Source organism: Bos indicus x Bos taurus, chromosome 11 (assembly GCF_003369695.1).
Source record: "Bos indicus x Bos taurus breed Angus x Brahman F1 hybrid chromosome 11, Bos_hybrid_MaternalHap_v2.0, whole genome shotgun sequence".
In the NCBI taxonomy this organism is placed as follows: Eukaryota; Metazoa; Chordata; class Mammalia; order Artiodactyla; family Bovidae; genus Bos; species Bos indicus x Bos taurus.
The window spans coordinates 4310446-4331611 of NC_040086.1; the positions used below are offsets into that span (position 1 = coordinate 4310446).

At 45.0% G+C, this 21166-nt stretch overlaps 1 protein-coding gene across 1 annotated transcript; it reads right to left on the minus strand.

Annotated features, from left to right (window-relative positions):
• Positions 1–8413: 8413 nt before the first annotated feature.
• Positions 8414–19021, minus strand: LYG2 (lysozyme g2). Its single transcript, XM_027554685.1, has 6 exons — positions 18506–19021; positions 16715–16786; positions 13880–14020; positions 12935–13131; positions 11882–12020; positions 8414–10034 (listed from the first exon to the last, which is right to left on the minus strand). The coding sequence occupies exons 2-6, from the start codon at positions 16755–16757 to the stop codon at positions 9916–9918; spliced, it is 639 nt and encodes a 212-aa protein (XP_027410486.1). The 5' UTR covers positions 16758–16786; positions 18506–19021; the 3' UTR covers positions 8414–9915.
• Between the last annotated feature and the right edge of the window lie 2145 nt (positions 19022–21166).

Genomic DNA, 21166 nt, shown 5'->3' on the forward strand with positions numbered 1-21166 from the left:
ACCCCTGGCATCTTTCAGATAATCACCTAACCTTGGTAAACTGGTGCTGTTCCTTCACACATCGCTGTCCAATATTGCCACTCTAAACCCAGCCACCTCCTTCCCTCTCCCACAAAGGGACAGCCCACAGTTGCTTGCCTCAGGGAACTAGCCATACCCTAAACTGACCTTCTAAAGACTCCCCTGAATAACTCTGATTTAATTGTGTGTGTAGATTATGCATACTTAGTAAAATTAAAAATTACTAAGTCATTTTAAATTTTAAATGGGTTATCAGACTCAAATTTGCCCTTGAAATATAAGCTTTCTTCAAAAATTATATCCATTTGGACTTCCTTGGTCCAGAGATTAAGAATCTGCCTGACAGTGCAGGGGATATGGATTGGATCCCTGGTCCAAGATCACACATGCCACGGAGCAAGTAAGCCTGAGCACCCTAGAGCCCGAGCTCCACGAGAGAAGCCACCATGGTGAAAAACCTGAGCACCACAGTGAAGAGCAGCCCGCCACTCACCACAACCAGAGAAAGCCCAGTGCAGCAACAAGGACCCAGTGCATCCATAAATAAATAAATATTTTTTTTAAAAAATATTTAAAACATTATATCCATTCAATGCCCTCTCCCAGATCTGCCCAGTAACAAAACTAAATATTTATACCGATAGGCTAGGTAGCTGATTTGGAGTTAGTCCATGATGCTTTAGAAACAAATGCTGATCATCACAGGAGCCCTACGAAACTGACAAAGAATGAAAGAGCCTTGAAGTGCTTTTCTATATGTGAGGAGGTGGACATAATAAAAAGTGAAACTTAGCAAGTATGTTTTGTGATATTACCCAGAGGCAGAGGAACAGCAGCAGCAGCACTGGGCCAGCGCTGGTAGGGTAATTTTAAAGATACCACTGAAGGTTTTTCCACTGCACATCCTACCTGCCAGCAATGCAGTTCTGACAAGACTAGACAGGATGTTCAAAGCCCCTTTGAACACCTTGATTTCCTCTCAGCTGGTGGTGGTTGGGGGTGAGGCGGTGTATTTCTGGTTGTATTTATATACTACAGGGCATGCACAACTGTGGATATAAGGATAAATAAAACACCTGATTCTCTAAAGGGCCCTGCTGGATTCTGGGGTGTCTTCAGTGTTTTCATTGCTTGGGTTTTATAATCTGGGACCCTGGCTTTGTAAGACTTGTCACAAGACTCATGATCCTTTGGTTTCTGGTACTTGCCTGTGTTATGGTTGGTCATTGTTGTTATTGTTCAGTTGCTAAGTCGTGTCCAACTTTTTGCAACCCTGTGAACTGCAGCACACCAGGCTTCCCTGTCCTTGACTACCTCCTGGAGTTTGTCCAAACTCAGGCGCATTGAGTTGGTGATGCCATCCAGCCATCTCATCCTCTGTCATCCCTTCTCCTCCTGCCTTCTATCTTTTGTCCTTGTATCCTGTCCAAAATCTTAAATGCTGCTGTGCAGTCATTGTCACATCAGATGACTCAGCAACTCATCCTACGACAGAAGAGGGGCCATTAGCTCTGGTCCAATAAAGACTGTGCCCTCTGGACATCTTCCTGGTCTCACCTGGCAAACTTTCCTGTTTTGTTTTTCTTTTTTGCCACACCCCACGGCATTCGGGATCTTAGTTCCCCAACCAGGGATGGAACCCATGCCCCCGCCAGTGGTCCTAACCGCTGGAGCCCCAGGGAATTTCCTGAATCAGCAAACTCTTGACAAGTGAAAAATCTGGCTGTCGTGGATTCATGCCTGTGGTCTGACTTTGTCCAAGGAGGTCTTTGGCCAAGGAGGATCATTAGAGAAAAACAACTCTGACAGTCAGGAGCTGGCTTGGAACCATCACACCTTGGTGTGTCTAGGAGCTGGAGCGATTTCACAGATCACCAACATCAGATAAAGCCGCTGTGACTGATGGTGGTTTAGTTGCTAAGTTGTGTTCGACTCTCGTGACCCCATGGACTGTAGCCCACCAGGCTCCTCTGTCCATGGGCTTCTCCAGGCAAGGATACTGGAGTAGGTTGACATTTCCTTCTCCATCTGTGACTGACGGATCAAGACAAAAACAAGCTCATTGTGTAATCATGTCTGAGCATAGATGAAAACACCAACATTGTTCAAGCCAGAAAACTGACTGAACATTCCCCTCTTCTGGGTAACGTGGGGGCTGCTGCTCCTTGTCACACAGCTTCAGCCTCACTTCTTCCCTCTCACCTTCTAGATGAGATTAATGAAGACACCAGTCATAGACCCGTCTCTTTTTCCTGACAGCGTCCAATCCTGAGCAACCCCTGCTTCTTTGAACACTCATCAAAATTGTCTAATAAAAGCCAAATCCTGTAAAGTCCTTCCCAAAGAACTTTTTCTGAGATGCAGTAAAGGGAACCTACCAAGCTCCAGGTGTGTCTTTGGGTCTGTGTCGAGCCAGCACTCTCAATGCTAATTCTTTTTTTTGGCTGCGTCAGGCCTTAGTTGGGGCACTTTGTTGTGTCTTGCAGGGTCTTTCATTGCATTGCCTGGGCTCAAGAGTTGCAGCGTGGGCTTAGTTGCCCCATGGCATGTGGGATCTTAGTTCCCTGACCAGTGGTTGAACCCAAGTCGCCTGCATTGCAAGGTGGATTCCACTGGACCACCAGGGAAGTCCCCTGATGCTAATTCTTGTTGCTCTCAGGGTCTAAGCTGCTAGGATCTCTCCTTAAGATCATTCCACCCAGCCTCCACCTCTTTAGAGTATCTCTGCTCCTAGCTTCACTGCAGGTAACCCAGTCTGCTGGTTCCTCTGCTTGGAGAACTTGCCAGAAAGAAACTCAAGTGGTCCAAGTCTTCCTTTCTCTTCTGTGCAGGGGGATCCGTCACTTCCCTGCTTTCTGTATTCCTTTTCCCAGCATGGCTGGTGCAATTCCAGGCCCTCAGGATGGCTTGGCATGACATGTGAGGGGAATCTCTAGGGAAGAGAATCTGAGATCAAGCCATGGGGGTGAGGAACAGGGTGCAGGGAACAGGGTGGGAGTAACCATCAGGTGCCACTGCCCCCACCAGGAAACCCTGCCCCTGTTCCTCCCTGTCTGAGGCTTGTGTCCTGCCCACCGCATTCCCAAGGATGTCCCCGATAAGGGCCACTGTCAACAACTGCATGTCAGTATCTGGCTGTGAGGTGTCTTCATGCATGTACATATGTGGAATCTCCCAGAGCTGGCATTCTGCTGTTTGAGGAGCCTGGAGAAGATGCTGCTTCCACTGTTCCCACTTCAGTGTCCACAGCCCTTTCTGAGCCTCCCTGACACCAGCCTCCACCTTCTCAGTGGACCTACAAGGTCTCCCAGCCTCTGCTGGAGTGCCTTCCACAGGCCCGTTTTCCCTCACTGCACCTGTCCAGGCTCTGCTCATTGTCTCCCTTCTCACCGGTGGGTCCTGCCCCACCACACTTTCCCACCTCATCACTGGCTTTTGTTTTGCCGCTCCCTTCTCACTGGCATCTCCTGCTCCCACGGCTGCCCTCACCACGTTGCTCCAGAATGCCCTAGCCACTGTGTCCTCCTAATCATCACTCGTCCTCTTCACTCTGCCTCATCCCCTCTGGCTTCCTGTCTTGGCCACCAAGGTCTTCTCTGTCATTAGTCCCACCTCTTTCCCACCAGAGCCCTTTGTGCCCCTGGACTGCAGTCTTTCTGGACCATCCTCCGGCCCCCACCAGAGCACACTCAGATACACGATCTTGTTCCCCAGCTAGACTCCCGCTTTGTCTCTGGGGGTCTCTTCTGTACCCCCATGTTCATAGGAGCATTATTTACAATAGCCAAGACATGGAAATAACCTAAGTATCCATCAGTGGCTGAATGGATAAACAAAATGTGGTTGTATGATGAGCATTGCATGCTAAATCACTGCAGTTGTGTCTGGCTCTTTGTGATCCTTTGGACTGTAGCCCTCCAGGTTCCTCTGTCCCTGGGATTCTCCAGGCAAGAATGCTGGAGTGGGTTGCCATGCCCTCCTCCAGGAGATCTTCTTGACTCAGGGACTGAACCATTGTCTCTTATGTCTCCAATTGGCAGGCCGCTTCTTAACCACTGCACCACCTGGGAAGCCCCATATTATTCAGCCATAAAAAGAAGGAAATTCTATCGTTTGCAACAACAGGAATGGGCCTTGACAGCATTATGCTAAATGAAATAAGTCAGAGGAAGACTAATGGTGTATGATATCACTAATACGGGGACTCTTAAAAAAAAGAAAGAAATAGCTCATAGGAAGAGAGATCAGGTTTGTGGTTACCATAGGCAAAGGCCCAAACTTCCAGTTATAAGTAAATAAATCCTGGGAGGTAATGTACCATGTGATAACTTGTTAACACTGCTGTATGATATATTTGAAAGTTTGTAAGAGAGTAGATCCTAAGAGTTCTCTTCACAAGTTAAAATTTTTTTGTTTTTAATGTGTCATCATGAGATGATGGACATGAACTAAATTCATTGTGATCATTTAATAAAATGTGTAAATCACATCATTGTGCTGTATATGTTAAACTTACACAGTATTATGTGTCAATTATGGGGGCTTCCATGGTGGCTCAGTGATAAAGAATATGCCTGCTAATGCAGGAGACATGGATTCAACCCCTGAGTCAGGAAGATTCCCTGGAGGAGGAAATGGCAACCCACTCCAGTATTCTTGCCTGGAGAATCCCATGGACAGGGGAGCCTGGCTGCAGTCTGGGGTTGAAAAGAGTCAAACATGACTGAGCGACTTTCACATACACAGTACACTCATTATAGAATAAGATTAATTTGCCATCACTGTTCAGTATTCAATGAGTAATACCTTTACTAATAAGGGTACTAATGTACACTTTGCATATAAAGCTGCTATTGAAACACACTCTCAGGTGGACATTCACCCCTTTGCCCTTTGAGCAGAAGGCTTCTCTCCTCTCAGATTGCATCTTCCATACTCTGAAGATACCCATGACTCTCACAACTTCCCCCTCCAACTCTGCTCTCACTGGGGGTACTAGACCTCAGGACTTTTCAGAGGTCTTCCCTGGTGATGATAGTTAAGGCCTCCACAGATCTCCATAGTGTGGATACTTTCCCCAGATCCCCCTGAGAAGACCCCAAGGCCCAGAACCATCCATAGAGTCTCATGCTCTTCACCTGTCTTAAAAGAATGCCAAGGATAAGAGACAGCATGGTAATAGACCCTATCTCTTAGCACTGCTCTGTAAATAAGAGCAGAGACAGATGCTAAAAAGATAATAGAAACTAAAACAACCCATGCACTGCACATATAGGAAAGTCTTCACAAGCACCACGATGTTGTGCAACTGTGAGGAAAACTGTGTTTTGTTCACTCATAAACCCCACAGCAATACCTTCAGAACTGTACTGCACTAAAGATGTATCTTTTTCCCCTAAGATACTCTTGTCAAAACATTCCAGAACCCAGGACAATCCTAAGATCCGTTAATTATATTTTTGCAAGAAAATGAAACTAAAAATGTGTGTGCATAATCCAATTTAACCTAATTAGTATGCTTTCTATTTTAATAAAGGATAGGAACACATGTTGGAACAAAATTTTTATCTGATCATTTTAATTTTAGATCCATGGACACAAAGCTCAAAGGATACCTGATCAGGGAACTCTTTTTCTTTAGAGAGGACTCCAAAAAACCTCCTCAAAGCTGTAAGCAATAAGGAATTTTTGTTTTTCACCTGTGAAAAGGCTAATCCAGATTCTCTGGCTCTAGTTCCTTACGTCAGAAGCAGTACATCTTTGAAATACCTTGACCGAGAGTTCACTTTGTAACATATCTTTGTCTTAATTTTAGAATTCAGTACGGGAAAAAGGCAGGAAGTAGTGACGGAAGGCTTGGGAATAGAGGCAGCAGGAGGGGACGCCAAGCCCATGGAAGACCCTTAGGAAATGAAGATGTTTGTGTAGACCTAAGAGTTCAGAAGGGGCAGACGACCTGGGGAACAGGTGGAGGAGCACAGGTCCTGCAGAGGGAAGGACCATGAGTGTGAGGGACTGAGTGAAGGACATAGTGGGAACGAGAATTAGGAGAGGAGAAGACACGGTTAGGAACAGAGCCGCATGGAGAATTAGGGAAGCCAAACCTGTTGATTTTCACAACATTGACTTGGGATGTGCAAACAGATAAGATGGGATGCTGACAGTCATGGCTCCGTATGGTTTTGCTAGTTTCAAATTACAGTGAACAGCCTCCAGCAGCTTATTTCATTCTTTAAAAAATGAGAAAAGCTGTTTTTCCTCAATGATAATTACACTCAAAATGGATTTGACAAAGTCAAGCACTGGAGTGGTGTTGCTACTCTTTGCTGCTGTTAAATTTGAGCTTCTCAATCAAATAGGAATTCAACCCCAGGCAACCAGCAAAAAAGATAAACAAGTGGAACAGAAATGAGAAGCAATTCACACCCAATTCACACCCAAGCAATTCCGGTGGCAGCCCTTCTCAGGATGCCAGAGACTGCAGATGCGTGTAAAACAGTGGTCCCTAACCTTTGTGGCACCGGGGACCGGTTTCCTGGAAGACAATGTTTCCACGGACTGGGGGTGGGGATGTGGCTTCAGGATGATTCAAGTGCATTCCATTTATTGTGCACTTTATTTCTATTATTACATCAGCTCCACTTCAGATCACCAGGCACTAGGTCCTGGAGGTTGGGGACCCCTGTTGTAAAGCATTCAGGCTCTTTAACCTCAAAGGCACAATCAGAAACCACGTCTCCCCATTCCTTTCTGCTCTTCACATTTTTAAAGCTTCAGCCATGTTTTAACCTTTCATCTTAAAAATAAACGGCATAGCTTTTCTGAGGAACGTATTGAGTGAACCCAAGCAGCAGGAATGTCCACGTGGCATAATTCCTTTCACACTTTAATCTGTGTTTTGTTCTTTGTGTTTTGTCTCCCTCATTGGCCAGGCCTTCCTTTGTGTTCCTTTGACTAAAGCCAGCCTCTGTTTCAGGCATTTGTGAGCTTTGTTTTGGGGTCAGGGAGGTGGTCAGGGTCTTAGTTCCCTGACCAGTGATTGAACACGTAGGAGAAATAAGAGACACGGATTCAGTCTCTGGGTCGAGAAGATCCCCTGAAGAAGGGCATGGCAACCCACTCCAGTATTCTTGCCTGGAGAATCCATAGACAGAGGAGTCCATAGGATAACAAAGAGTTGAACACGACTGAAGCAACAGCACAGGCTAGAGGGAGGAAAGAGAGGTTTTCTGGAGAGTGCCCTATACACAGGCAAGGGCCTTCCTGTGTCCCTAGACATTTCAGGATTTCAGTTGATTTACAACTGCCAGGATCTGCATGTCAGCATCTACGGCCTCCTTCCCTTGGAAGTGCAGGTAAGTACACTGCCTAGTTGGCACGGCAGACCAGAAGGGCAAAGAATTAACCTGCTCTCGCCTCAACAGGCAGATACTTGGTCAATGGCTCTTGGAAGTTGATGCATAAATACCCCAGCTCCTTGTCCCTAGAATGTAATATTAATAATTCTGCAGTGTGTGTTTTGTACAGTTCCTTGATGTTTGCTTGGAGGACCAAACGCCAGTGCCCACTGTGGTAGCCGGCTTGATGACATACGTTTGATGAGTTGTCTCCCTTCCCTGTATCCCCTAGCCACTTCATACCAGCATTCCCTGCACCACTCAAATAAACCACCTGCACCTGAGGGTCAGGGTCAGGGTCAGGGTCTACTTCTGTGGTAACCAAACTAAGACACCTTAAATATGGACTCTGCTCTACAACATCTGGTATCTCAGTCAAAAGTCATCATACTGTTTCTTGTTTTTAACTTATTTTGAAATGATCTCACCTGGGTGTACTTTATTGCTTTAGTGGTGACATTGAAGGAGTTTGCAGTTAAATGGAGAACATGTTTGTGTTTTCCCCCACAGAAGAATTCATTCTTGAGCAAAGTGAATGTCTAAAGAATGTCCTGGATTGCCTATATGCAGAGATAATAATCAAAATATTAAACAGCTGATACAGCATGGTCCTCATTTGATCATAGAAGATGCTGGCCTGTATACTGCAGGGCTGCCACACTATTGGCTCTGCCCCAGTGAAACACAGGGGTCCCAGTTCTGCCTGGGTCACATCTTCAGGCAGGGTTGAGAGATCACTGAGCAGAGAAGGGTTTACCGGGCTTTGTCCAGGGGGGCTCAGATGTAGGCGGTTATTTTTTTTTTCGGCTGTGCTGAGCCTTGGTTGCTGCTCGAGGGCTTTCTCTAGTCTCAGTGTGGAGGGGGCTACTCTTTGTTGCCGTGCAAGGGCTTCTCGTTGCGGTGACTTCTCTTTCTGTGGAGCACAGGCTGTAAGGCACAAGGGCTCAGCGGTTGCAGCACACAGACTCAGTAGTCTCAGAGCAGGTGGGATCTTCCCAGACCAGGGATCAAACCCCTGTCCCCTATATTGACAGGCAGATTCTTATCCACTGGACCAGGGAAGTCAGGTGGGTATGATTTTGATTCTTCCTTAGAAAAAGAAGTGATGCATAGAAACATTCATCAAACATCTCTGAAGGAAGCTAAAGGCCCAGCAGGGACCACATTGGCAGGGACTTTGAGAACTTTACAATCCAACACGTTACTGGTGTTTTCTCCTGAGTATGGAAGTAAAAGCCGCACTCTGCCTGAGGTTCCAGGAGGAATGTCTCTTCTCCATGGTAGGTGGTCTGGGCAAGACCAAAAAGCAAAGCAGCCAGCCCGTAGGTATGTGATCCAAGATAGTCCATCAGAGTCTCTCCCCTGGGATGATAAAAGTGAAGCAGAATGGTGAAAGGATGGGAGAAAAAGGCATTGGAGTTCATCTATGCAGTGAGCGCACTAGTTCATTCATGCAGTAGGCTGCTACAAAGCATGGTCAACTGGTTCCTGCTACCCAGAGTCCAGAGTTGCCCGGTTTCTCTTCTTGTCCTTGATCTTCTCTTTGGCTCTGTGAGCCTTTTGATAGCCTTGCAGTAATTTCCTTTTATTGCTTAAAATTTCGAGGATTGGCTTTTACTTGCACCTAAAGAACCATAACAAATTCAGGCTCAATATGCTTATCTTTGGCCACATTTTGTGGAGAATGGACCCCTTGAAAGAGCATATGGCAGCAACTACTGACAAAAAAGGAAAAAAGAGAAGCCAGTCCCTGGATCTTCATCAAAGAAGAGGAAGAAGACATAGGAGACAGGAGTGGGCCTGAGGGATGCGGTCCTTGAGGAGGATTAGCTTTGCTGAGGTTGGCTCTCAGGTGCCCAGGGAGCTCAGATTCCACCCTGGGAATTCGAGGGTTTCTCTACCGTCTCCCAGGTTGGCTTATGAGTCAGGGATCCCTCACAAGCAAAGCTCTAGGGGCTTGAGCAGATGCTGGGAGGAGGTCCAAGGCTCAGGTCAGGCTCTCTTCTTATTAGTAATTCTGGTAAGACAGGGAGTATGTGGGCATTGAAATCATGAGCTAGGACTTCCTGGTTGTCCAGTGGTTAAGACTGTGCTTCTACTGCAGGGGGCACAGGTTCGATCCCTGGTCGGGGAACTAAGATCCCACATGCTGTGTGGTGTAGTCAAGAAAACAAAAATTGTGGGCTAAAATGAGGCCCTGCTGAAATAGGTAGACTTATTCCTAAGAATATGGTAAGAATACATCATTTACTGTGATATTCACTTTTACTGCACAGTAATTATGCATATATCTATATATATCTCATGGGAAACATAATGTGAACTGGATGGATTTTCCCTTTTTTATGCTTATTTGCATGAAGAAGAGTAGGAAATGAATTTTTTGTCTTAAATGCAGCCATTCCTTTGCCAGCATTGGGTACAACACAACCTTATCAAATCCTCAAAGAGGGGCCATATGAGCACCTACCAACCTGGCTCGCCCATGCAGCTTTGTCTAGAAGCCACGCTTCTTATAGAACTTAGCTCGGGCTAAAACATCATTGACATAGTCAGCCTGTATGTCTGCGGAGGTGGCAATGGCTTCAGTTCCTGACTTGAAGGCTGAGAGACCACCTGAAATGAAACCAGAGGTTCGGGTTGAAAAATTAACTTTCAACAGAAGTAAGCTATGAGCAAATCTCCAAAAGCATAGTCCCAGATCTTCTTTCCCCTTCCTCTCCTCCTCAGAGGATCTACTTCCTCAAGAGTCACTGAGAAGATTCCAGATTGCTTTCCTTCTGTCTCTCTTTTTCTAGAGGCTTTTGTTTTCTTGCTGCAAAAGTCAGATTTGCTTCTCATTTCTTTACCAATCTTCACTCTGAGAATACTTATAGCATTGCCTCAGTCGTTCAATAACTCATTTATTCACTCATTCATTCAATAAATGTTTTTAAGCAACTACTGTGCACCAGGATGGGTGCCACACCGACTTGCACACTGCACAATGATGCCCGAGACACACTCATTTCTTTGTAGGGGTATGTGTGCAGTATGCATGTGTATGTTGTATACCCTAGAAGGTTAATCTTCAGTAGTTACTCATGTGTTTAACATAACCGTGCTCTGCTTGGATGTCTAGAGAAAAAGACCCCTGGCCTTGATCCCTGCCTCCTAGGACCTTGACATAGAATATAGAAATTGTTTATTCAAAAATCAGGCTGTAAAGTGTGGAAGGAGAGAGATACTTGCATACGATGGGTCCGTAGGAGGTGTGGTTGGATGTAAAAGGAGAAGGAACCAGGGAACCTCAGAAAACAATCTGGTTGTTCTGGCCAGGATGACTGGGTATATTATGGTGCCTTCCACAGAGACAGAGAATACAGAAGATAAAGCAAATGTATAATGGGAGGCTAGTGAGTTAATTCGCTTCCCTGTGGCTCAGCTGGTAAAGAACCCACCCGCCAATGCAGGAGATGCAAGACATGTGGGATCCCTGGATTGGGAAGATCCCCTGGAGAAGAAAATGGCAACCCTCTCCAGTATTCTTGCCTGGGAAAGCACATGGACAGAAGAGCCTGGTGGGCTACAGTCCGTGGAATCGAAAAGAGTCAGGTACGACTGAGCGAGCAGACAAAGTGAGTTGATTCAGTCTGGGAAATGCTGAACCTGAGGTGGTCTGTGATCAGCCTAGAAGGCATCTTCCCTGGACACATCATGGTGCTTAAAGCCCTGCTGTCACTGAGGATGCTCACGGGGTGAACGTTCATTCCAGCAATTCAGAAAGTGAGCAACAGTTTCTTGCACCAGGGGAAGAAAACCCATCAGAGAAAGGCAAACGTGTTCTTTAAAACAATCACACTAACTCTCAGGGCATCACTCAATGACCAATGATTGGCTCAAGGACCAATGAGAAGTCTTCCCTGGTGGTCCAGTGGTTAAAAATCCCCTGCCAAGCCAGGGGTCACGGGTTTGATCCCTGGTCCTGGAAGATCCCACATGCCATAGGGGCAACTAAGCCTGTGAACCACAACTACCGAGCCTGTGCTCTGGAGCTCCCAAGCCGCAACTACTGAGCCCATGTGCTGCAACTTCTGAAGCCCGCATGCCTAGAGCCATGCCACCATGCCTCCACAGTGAGAAGCCTGTGCTCTGCAGCTAGAGAGTAGCCTCCAGTTGCCACAACTATAGAAAACCCTGCATGCAGCAACGAAGACCCAGCACAGCCATAAATAGGTAAATGTTTTTTTAAAAAGGAGAACCAAGGAGAGATGTAAAAGGAACCCCAACGTCTGGCAGAAGGGGAATGCAAGCAGAAAAGAAGACCACTCCAGGGAGCTCAGTGCTTCAGAGAGCGTTCAGGCTCCTCCCAGGGCCAGTGCTGCCCTGGTGTGCATAGGCCCAGGAATACCCAGGGCACACCCGGCCTTCAGGGCTCTCTCACTCACCGCTCTTCTAAACAAAGCACTACACATCTGGCCTACCTTTGAGGTGTTGAGCCACAGTCCAGCTGGGGAATTTTTTCTGGATTGCCTTAATACTGTCTGTGAGAATCCCAACAGCCTGCAAAAGGTGTTCTTTGCCATCCCAGGTACCAACAGGATGATGAATTTTTTTATCAAGCTAGAAAATTCAGATAAGAATGTCAGCATCTAAATGGAGCAACACAGGTTTCTGCTGTCCTGATTTCTACTCCTTATGTTCAAGGTCATGGGCACCGCCTTGCCCCTTTTCTCTGTTTCCACAGAATCAATTCTAAATGTCCTTTCTTTCACGGGAAAGAGAGTCTGAAAAACAAAGTAAGATTTGGGAGAACTGGGTGTGGCATAATAAGCACTCAAATATTAACAAATACATAAAGGAAAAAGTTGTTTTAAAACAAATAATGAGCACCCAAAATCTAGATACTTGAAGTCAAAAATATCTTTTTCTAAGTAGGGAGACTGGAAGTCTGGGTTTCTCAGACCATTCAAAATAAAGCCTGGTGGAATTCCCTGGTGGTCCAGTGGTTGGGATTTGGTGACTCCGCTTCTGGGGCCCAGGTTCAATCCCTGGTTAGGTAACAAAGATCCTACAAGCTGTGTGACACAGCCAAAAAATAATTAAATATGAATTTTAAAATAAATAAATAATGAAAGCCTGGAAGCAAATATTCTGAAAATTTGGGTCCCCTTCCTCCAAATTGTCTAACGAACAATTTGGTTCAAGTAGGACTTCATTATATTGTTTTGATCTACATGGATGAAATTTACTATTTCATGAACCTCAAGTGGATACTGGTAATAGTGCCCTTTTTTTATGAGATTTTCTCAATTTAAGTATATTGCATAGTATTCATTGCAAATTGTAGTCATAAAACCCGTAAGATACTTTTTTAAAAAGATATCAAATAACTGGTATATCTTGACATGTTACAAAATTACCAGCAGAAACCATGCAAGTACCAGTGTTTTAAAGCCTAGGATAAATGCAAATAGATGCAAATAATCTGTCAGGAAGGATGGAGTGGGGCTGATGAAAAGCTTCTGGTTGAGTACCTGCATCAGGCCAAATTTAAGTCCTGTGTGGTCCCAGCCATCCAGCAAGATGGTTCCACCGTGGCTTTCTCTAGAGATGATGGCTGCAATGAGAGCAGGGTCCACGCAGTGCCGTAGTCCAATTTCTTTGATCAGAATTTGGTAAGACTGTAAGGCCTTCAAATCCATCTCAGCAAACATCTCAGAACCACGGATGCCTGAGTCAATAGAAAATAAATGGTGTTCTCCACTTCATAAGAGAACTCTTTTTCAGTTTAATAAGTAAGCCACAGCTCCTGACTGTAGCCCCTCAGGCTTGGGACAGCCATTTTAGGACATTTTTGATCTCTGATTGCATAAACCCGGAAAGGTCCATAGCCCAGATAGATATCACTTCCGCTTTCTTTATTGTTCTTCTGTTTTCAGCCACATTTGGTGCAAGAGGGGAAGTCTTGGACATGAAGTCAGCCAACCTAAGTTTGAGTCTGGTTCTGCTGCTACCTAGCCCTGGAACCTTGGGAAGTCCTTCCTCCTTGCTAAGGCTCAGTTGTCTGATCTGTAAATTGGGAAGGTAGGATTAGATTGACCTTGCAGTTGCTTCAAACTCTGACGTGCTAATACTGAGACAACGTGAAGAGTCTTTGGAACAGAAGACCAGGAGAGGACATAAGGGAGCCTTGCCCAAGATGCTTGTGTTGTAACGTGAAACAAACCCAGCAACAGATGGAAAACAGCCAGAAATGGACATTTTACTATGTAGAAGTAAACACATCTGGGTCAGGTTTGGAAAGGATGAAGGGAAAACAAGAAGTTTGTTAGATGGGTCGGGATTCTGTTTTCCTCTAGTTTTTAATTTTGATAATGCAGCTATAAAAGTGAACTTCTCAAAATTAAGCTACTTCCTAAGAAAGAATCTGAAAATGATGAAAGGAGGCTAGCCAGATGCTTGCATGGCCTTACACTCACCGCAGGCAATCATCCTGGTGTTATCACAGGGGATACCAGGGGTCTCCATGATCATGACGTCTCCGTAGCAGCCATGGTACAGGCGGAAGTGCAGGCGAGGACTCATTGTGTGAGTAAAGGAGTGTGAGCCCCTAGAAGTGCCTGTAGGGCAGAATGATAATTCACATGAAACCTTCGAGGAAATACTGCTCGAGTTGCTCTTATGAGCATTACTAAACCAATGGCAAAGCCATAGGCTTAATCCTCCCAAACCCCTCTCCAAGACCCCAGAATGGCTCACTAGATGGAACCGAACCGAAGATTCCCTCTTCCCACTCTAGTCCAACCTTAAAAAAATTGAATACTACCCTTAATTCTAAACTTTGTTCAAAGTATTATGACAATCAGTTCTTATAGGTCTCAAAAACATTTGCTACAATCTTCATCACAATGAAAACTGCCAATAGAGTTTTAAGTAAAAACTTGGAGAAAATTTTTAAGACACAAGTGCTTCTGGAAATGTAAACATCTGAATTCATAATGGCTTTTGTTTAGGAAGATAAGAAAGAAGAGTATCATTCGCTTAAAGAAAGAAGGGTATCATTCACTTAAAATAGTAATTTGATATCATTTTTCTGTGAAGTTGATTTTCTAAGTCTGATTAAGAAAATTGGAAATAAAAATTTAACTTACCATTAAATTTAAGTTAAATCTATTCTTATTTTTTATTTTGTTATTATGAAGTGAGTTTCTATTTACTGAAGAAGATAAGAAGCTTGTCTATAAGTTGAAAAGTCTCTTCTAGTAGTTGTTGCTGCTGCTGCTGCTGCTAAGTCACTTCAGTCGTGTCTGACTCTGTGCGACCCCATAGATGGCAGCCCACCAGGCTCCCGCGTCCCTGGGATTCTCCAGGCAAGAACACTGGAGTGGGTTGCCATTTCCTTCTCCAATGCATGAAAGTGAAAAGTGAAAGTGAAGTCGCTCAGTCATATCCGACTCTTTGAGACCCCATGGACTGCAGCCCACCAGGCTCCTCCATCCATGGGATCTTCCAGGCAAGAGTACTGGAGTGGGGTGCCATCGCCTTCTCCGAGGATGGCTGAATTGTGCCTTAAGACCACAATTTTTGTTGTAACAAATTATATTTGTTAAAACATTTGCTGTGAAAACCTGTGTTGCACTTAGTGTTGTGAATGGTGTTTTTCACTAGAGAGGTAGATTTTACCCTTTTCCCATAGATCAGTTCTGATCAACTAGACAGTATAAATTCTAGAGACTTCCTTAGAATTAGGCACAAAGTCAATGGAACTCTTCCTTGCAAATGTTTAGTCACTAAATCATGCCTGGCTCTTTTGTGATCCCATGGACTATAGCCCTCCAGGCTCCTCTGTCAATGGGATTTCCCCAGCAAGAATACTGGAGCAGATTGCTATTTCCTTTTCCAGGGGATCTTTCCAACCCAGGGATCGAACCCACATCTCCTGCATTGGTAGGCAGATAGGTTAGGTAATATTTATCTTCAAAGGAAAGCAAAGCAACTCTAAAGATTAACTCTTCACAAGTATGTGATTTTTAAAAAGCCAAACTCATCAAAACAAATAAAAAATGCAGGCATAATATTCTCTCTCCCATATACAAACAGGCAAAAAAGGAATTAAAAAATGAACCAAAAGGGCAGAGAGTGAAACTATCAAGTAAGCTCGGGATGCTGAGAAAGCCTATCTAGATTATAGAAGCAGCATAAACCAGTAAAGCCCTTACATTTCTTTAAGCTGTGTGGATTCCCATGTGAGGCAGAGAGCAGGAGCATCGCCTTGACTCCCCTCTTGGCCCTTGGTGTTTTATAGTGTTCGTGCCTACAGGGTGTGTGTGAAATACATATAAGTGAATGAATGGACAGAGTCCCACGACACAGATTACATGTAAAATTGAAGCATGGGTTGTAAAGTAATTGGCCTCCAATTAAAATAAATTAATTAAAAAAAAACTGAAGCATGGGGTTTGAGAGTGAGGGTGCAGACAGAGAACACACATCCCGAATCTGACCACTTCTCATCACATCTGCTAACACCGTAGCCAAAACCAGCATCATGGCTGGCCTGGTTTAATGTTCAGCCTCTTAACTGACCTCCCCACTCCACTCTTGAAGTATGTTTTGATCTTATGAATATTTCTATAATAAAATAAGTTACATCAAACAGAGAAAAAGCCATTCTAAAAAAATGAAAAACAAAAGCTCTGTGCGTGCATGCTAAGTCATTTAAGTTATGTCCGCCTCTTTGCAGCCCTATGGACTGTAGCCCACCAGGCTCCTCTGTGCATGGGATTCTCCAGGCAAGAGCACTGGAGTGGACTGCCATGCCCTCCTCCAGAGGATATTCCCAACCCAGGGATGGAACCTGCCTCTCGTCTCCAGCATCAGCAGGTGGGTTCTTTACCAAGTGCCGCCTGAGAAGCACTTCCACTGGCGTGTATCTCCCCAAATGCCTTTTTGGTCGCATCATACTGACTGAATGTGAACTCTTTCTTCTAAACTCCTCCCAGACTAGAATTTTTTCTATTTACTCATATAACTCTTATTTACTGTCTGGAATTGACAGTTTTCTCCTCATATGTCTTGCCTCACAAAGCACTGTTCCATAATTTCCTACCGATAACACCTCCACTTGCTTGGCAAGAAAACACTCTTAATTATAGAAATAAGCAGCTGATTCATGGCTGGGCCTGTCAGGAGAGCCCACCCCCAACCCCATGACATATAATCACTACCATTTCTGATTTATGACTGGGCTGGATGGGGCTAGATGTTTTTGTGGACATCTTGCAAACAGTGCTAAATGTCAAACAAGGACTTACCAATGAGGACAAATAGGCCCCCAAACAGGGCAAAAGATAGCATGGTAGGTGGTGGCTCGTATCCTACAGCACCTGTGGTGATTCAAAAGAGAAACTGGTTAATTTTAAAACTTGAAAGTTTCCTAAAGAAACTGGTTTTGATTTTCTTAAAAAAGTTTCTTTTCAATTCAGTGCCCTTTTTTTGTGTCCAAGATATTATTCTCATAGACTCAGTTCATTGAATCACTCTCTATCCTAAGCACCAACTCCCAACTCATTTTAACCAGATTTCATACTGACATGAGCCCATGAACATCTTTTTAAAATTTATTTTTAAATTGGGGTATAATTGCTCTACAATGTTGTTTTGGTTTCTGCTATTCAGTGGCCTGAATCAACCATGTTGTTGCTGTTTATTCGCTGAGACATGTCCAACTCTTGCAGCCCCATGGATTGTAGCCCCGCCAGGCTCCTCTGTCTGTGGGATTTCCCAGGCAAGAATACTAGAGTGGGTTGCCATTTCCTCTTCCAAGGGCTCTTCCTGACTCAGGGATCTAACCTACTTCTCCTGCTTTGGTAGGCAGGTTCTTTACCTCTGAGCACCAAAGAAGCCCAAATCAGTCATCAGGTGAGTTCAGTTCAGTCGCTCAGTCATGTCCGACTCTGCGACCCCATGGACTGCAGCATGCCAGGCCTCCCTGTACATCAACAAATCCTAGAGCTTACTCAAACTCATGTCCATTGAGTCAGTGATGCCATCCAGCCATCTCATCCTCTGTCATCCCCTTCTTCTCCCACCTTCAATCTTTCCCAGCATCAGGGTCTTTTCAAATGAGTCAGTTATTCACATCAGGTGGCCAAAGTATTGGAGTTTCAGCTTCAGCATCAGTCCTTCCAATGAATATTCAGGACTGATTCCTTTAGGATGGACTGGTTGGATCTCCATGCAGTCATGGAGTCTCCAAGAGACTCTCAAGAGTCTTCTCCAACACCAAAGTTCCAAAGCACCAATTCTTTGGTGCTCAGCTTTCTTTATAGTCCAACTCTCACATCCATACATGACCACTGGAAAAACCATAGCCTTGACTAGATGGACCTTTGTTGGCAAAGTAATGTCTCTGCTTTTTAATATGCTGTCTATGTCGGTCATAACTTTTCTTTCAAGGCTGTAGTCACCATCTGCATAGGTATACGTATATCCCCTCCCTCTTCAGCCTCCCTCCCACCCTCCTGTTCCACCCCTCTTGATCATCACAGGAGTCTATGAACAACTACTTACATATGCTACCTACACACACACTCCCATCCATCTCCAAACAAGGTCACACCACAATTTTGTTCCTATTCTTGTACTAGTTTCCTGAGAAAATCAAAAGGAACCACTTTTGATAAGAGGAACCTTTGAGACCATGACTCAGAAGAGGTTTGCTGTGCTCCATTTCTTCCTCCATGGGCTCTGTTCTTGGTTTCATTCAAAAAGCAGCTTATGTGTTTTACAAGATATAACAAGGCTAGGACTCCAAACTGTTCTCCATACTGGCTATATTGGGAGATTAGGATTGACATATATACACTGCCATGTGTAACAGATTGCTAGTGGAAACCTGCTATATAGCACAGGGAGCTCACTGGCGCTCTGTGACCTACAGGAGTGGGATAGGGGTGGGGGGTAGTTGGGGAGGGAGGCTTAATAGGGAGGGAATATGTGTATACTTACAGCTGATATACTTCATTGTACAGCAGAGACTAACACAACATTGTAAAGCAATTATACTCCAACTGAAAAACAAACACAATAAAGCTAGGACTAACCTGGTTTGGGACTTTGCAGAGAAAAATCTCTCGTCTCTCTTTGAGAAGGTCCTCTGAACTCAGTAGCAACCCGTCAGGACTTTACACAGTGGTGGCCTTGGTCCTATAACATAGGTTGGTTTAAGTTTGAAAATCCATTAGCAAATTTCCGTCTTCCTGGCTTCAATCCACTGCCTTCAGTGCAGCTCTTGTGCTGTGGAGGAGCTTTTAAACACCAGCATGCATTCTTGCCTGCCTCTCTCACCTTCATCCTGTACCTCCGATCTGGGAGGAGCTTTATATATGCTTTAAAGCCCTCTCTATAAACCACTGACCTCATTAGGCCTGATTATAATGGTACTCAGGGCTTAGGTGGCCCTTTTAATAAAAGGATTTAAAAGCATATATTAACCACTATTAATCAATTAATCTAATGAACCCCCAAGTTGTACTGGAGGTATATATTTGGCGGACTGTTTCTGGGTTTCTAAAGTTGTGCTAGGCAAACATCTGAATGTGAGAACAAGAAACAGATAATTAGCCCTAAAAAGATAAATAAATAGGAAATACTAGCAGCTGCCACTCTTGGATTGTTTACCTGAAATGCTAAGCCTCCTGCTCTTTGTTCTTCATTCCACGGTCACATGGTCCTTTTGGCTCTTTGCTCCAATTCTGCCTCTGACAAGCGAATCTAAGAGTGTCTGCCTGCTCTTGAGATGTCAGTGAAAAGCCAGGGACTAGAAATATGGGTACTGGTTTCCCAAACTTCTGAAGAAATGTGAAAACAAAATTTGGCCAGGGATGAACATTGCTTCGAGAATGGACTGTCTTCACTGATTTGTAGGAAGAGATGGAGCCCATTGTGCAGCTCCAGAAACAGGAAGTGGAAGGGATGTTCTTTTTTCACATGTGTCTGCACTGGGTCTTTGAGAGGCACTCAGGCCTCTCTTTAGTTTTGGCACAGGGGCTTAGTTGCCCCGTAGTTTGTGGGATCTTAGTTCCCTGACCAGGGATGGAACCCACATCTCCTGCCTTCCAGGCAGATTCTTAACCAATGGACCACCAGGGAGGTCCTGGGCAAAGTACCTTTCCCAGAGGGGAGGAGAGTCTGACACGGGTCCTGCCACCAGTGTGAGAAGTTTCGAAGACTGTACACATTCTTTCATTCATCCCCCAGATGAACAGAGGTGTGAGGGAGACTGGGCAGGAGACAGGGAAGACAGAGGCCCTGAGTCTAGCGACTTCCAGGCTCCCTGGCAGTGAGCAGCCACACCTCCTGGGAAAAGCTGATCTCTGTTCAGCCCACTGCACTAGCTGCCGCCCGGAACCATCTCTGGTTTGTAGAATAGTCAGCCCTTCACAAGGCCTCCAGCCTTGCATTCCAGGGAAGAAGGGTGGGGCTGTCCTGACGGATGATGCTCCAGCCATCAGGAAAATGACTCGTGCAGGCCCTGCTCCACTGCTATTGTCATCGTCGTGGTCAGGGCCACTCTGTACAAAGCGGTTTGGCGTGGGTCCAGCTGCTCCCAGATGGCCCTCGGGAGTGCATGGGCTACCGCCAGTGACCATGGCCCCAGCTCATAGCCTTCCCAGTGCCAGGGCTTCTGTGGGGCTTACCAGCTAGGAGTAAGCAGAAAGATCAAGAAAGGGAGAAGAGTTAAATTAGGTAAGAGATACTGGGTAGAGACTCAAGCTGTCTCTAAAGAATAAAAGAAATCATAAAACACAGAAAGGACTGTTGAATGTGGAGCTGAGTTTATTCTTCTCCCTGTTTTCAGAGAAGGGGCCTCCAGTCCTTCCAGGTATGAAGGTCTTAATGTCCACGCCCTCTGCAGTTTAAAAAATGGCTTAAAACTCATGTGGATTATGAAGCTTTGCCCAAGTTATGAGACTACAAATGAGCATTTATTTGACACCCATCGTCCATTAGGACCGAAGCAACTTAGCAGCAGCAGCAGCAGTCCATTAGGTTGCTGTGGACATTGTATTGTTTGATCCTCCCAACGACCTTGTGTTGCTGCTGCTGAGTCACTTCAGTCGTGTCCGACTCTGTGCGACCCCATAGATGGCAGCCCACCAGGATGCCCTGTCCCTGGGATTCTCCAGGCAAAAACACTGGAATGGGTTGCCATTTCCTTCTCCAATGCATGAAAGTGAAAAGTGAAAGTGAAGTCGCTCAGTCATGTCCGTAGGTATTATCCTTTATTTTAGAGATGAGGAAAATGAGACTCAGAGAAGTTAAGCAATTTATCAAAGGTTACATGTGTAGGACATGGCAAAGGTGGGATGTGAACCCAGGACCACAAAATTCCAAAATCCACGTTCTTCTACTGCATCAGAGGTACTGGCACCACGGTCCAATGATCCCAGAGAGTGGTTTACCCTAACAGGCTCAAATCAACCAGTGTGCACACAAAGCATTGTCTGTGGTCTGAGTAAATAATTCCAGTCACAGATATTTACCAGTCATTCAAGTAGATGCTGTTCTTTTTAGATACAAATGAGTATGAGTCAACTGTATCCTCAGTGTCTACTTGTCACTGTGCCTCTTCTCCATCAACAGCAACGGCAGCTAACATGCATTGAGCTTGTACAGCAAGCCTAGTAGAGTAGTAGGAAGGGGTACAGCCTAGGCCTGAACCCAGATTGGTTGCCCTCTAAAGCCTAACTCTTTTTTTAAAA

What these genes read in the sequence shown, in the direction of transcription:
- LYG2 (XM_027554685.1), bottom strand. Translation starts at nt 16,757, where the DNA reads ATGCTATCTTTTGCCCTGTTTGGGGGCCTATTTGTCCTCATTG. An exon ending in CACCAGGATGATTGCCTGCG is followed by an intron (nt 13,132 to 13,879) that starts GTGAGTGTAAGG and finishes CTATTGACTCAG; the next exon opens with GCATCCGTGGTTCTGAGATG. An exon ending in TTAAATTTGGCCTGATGCAG is followed by an intron (nt 12,021 to 12,934) that starts GTACTCAACCAG and finishes TGAATTTTCTAG; the next exon opens with CTTGATAAAAAAATTCATCA.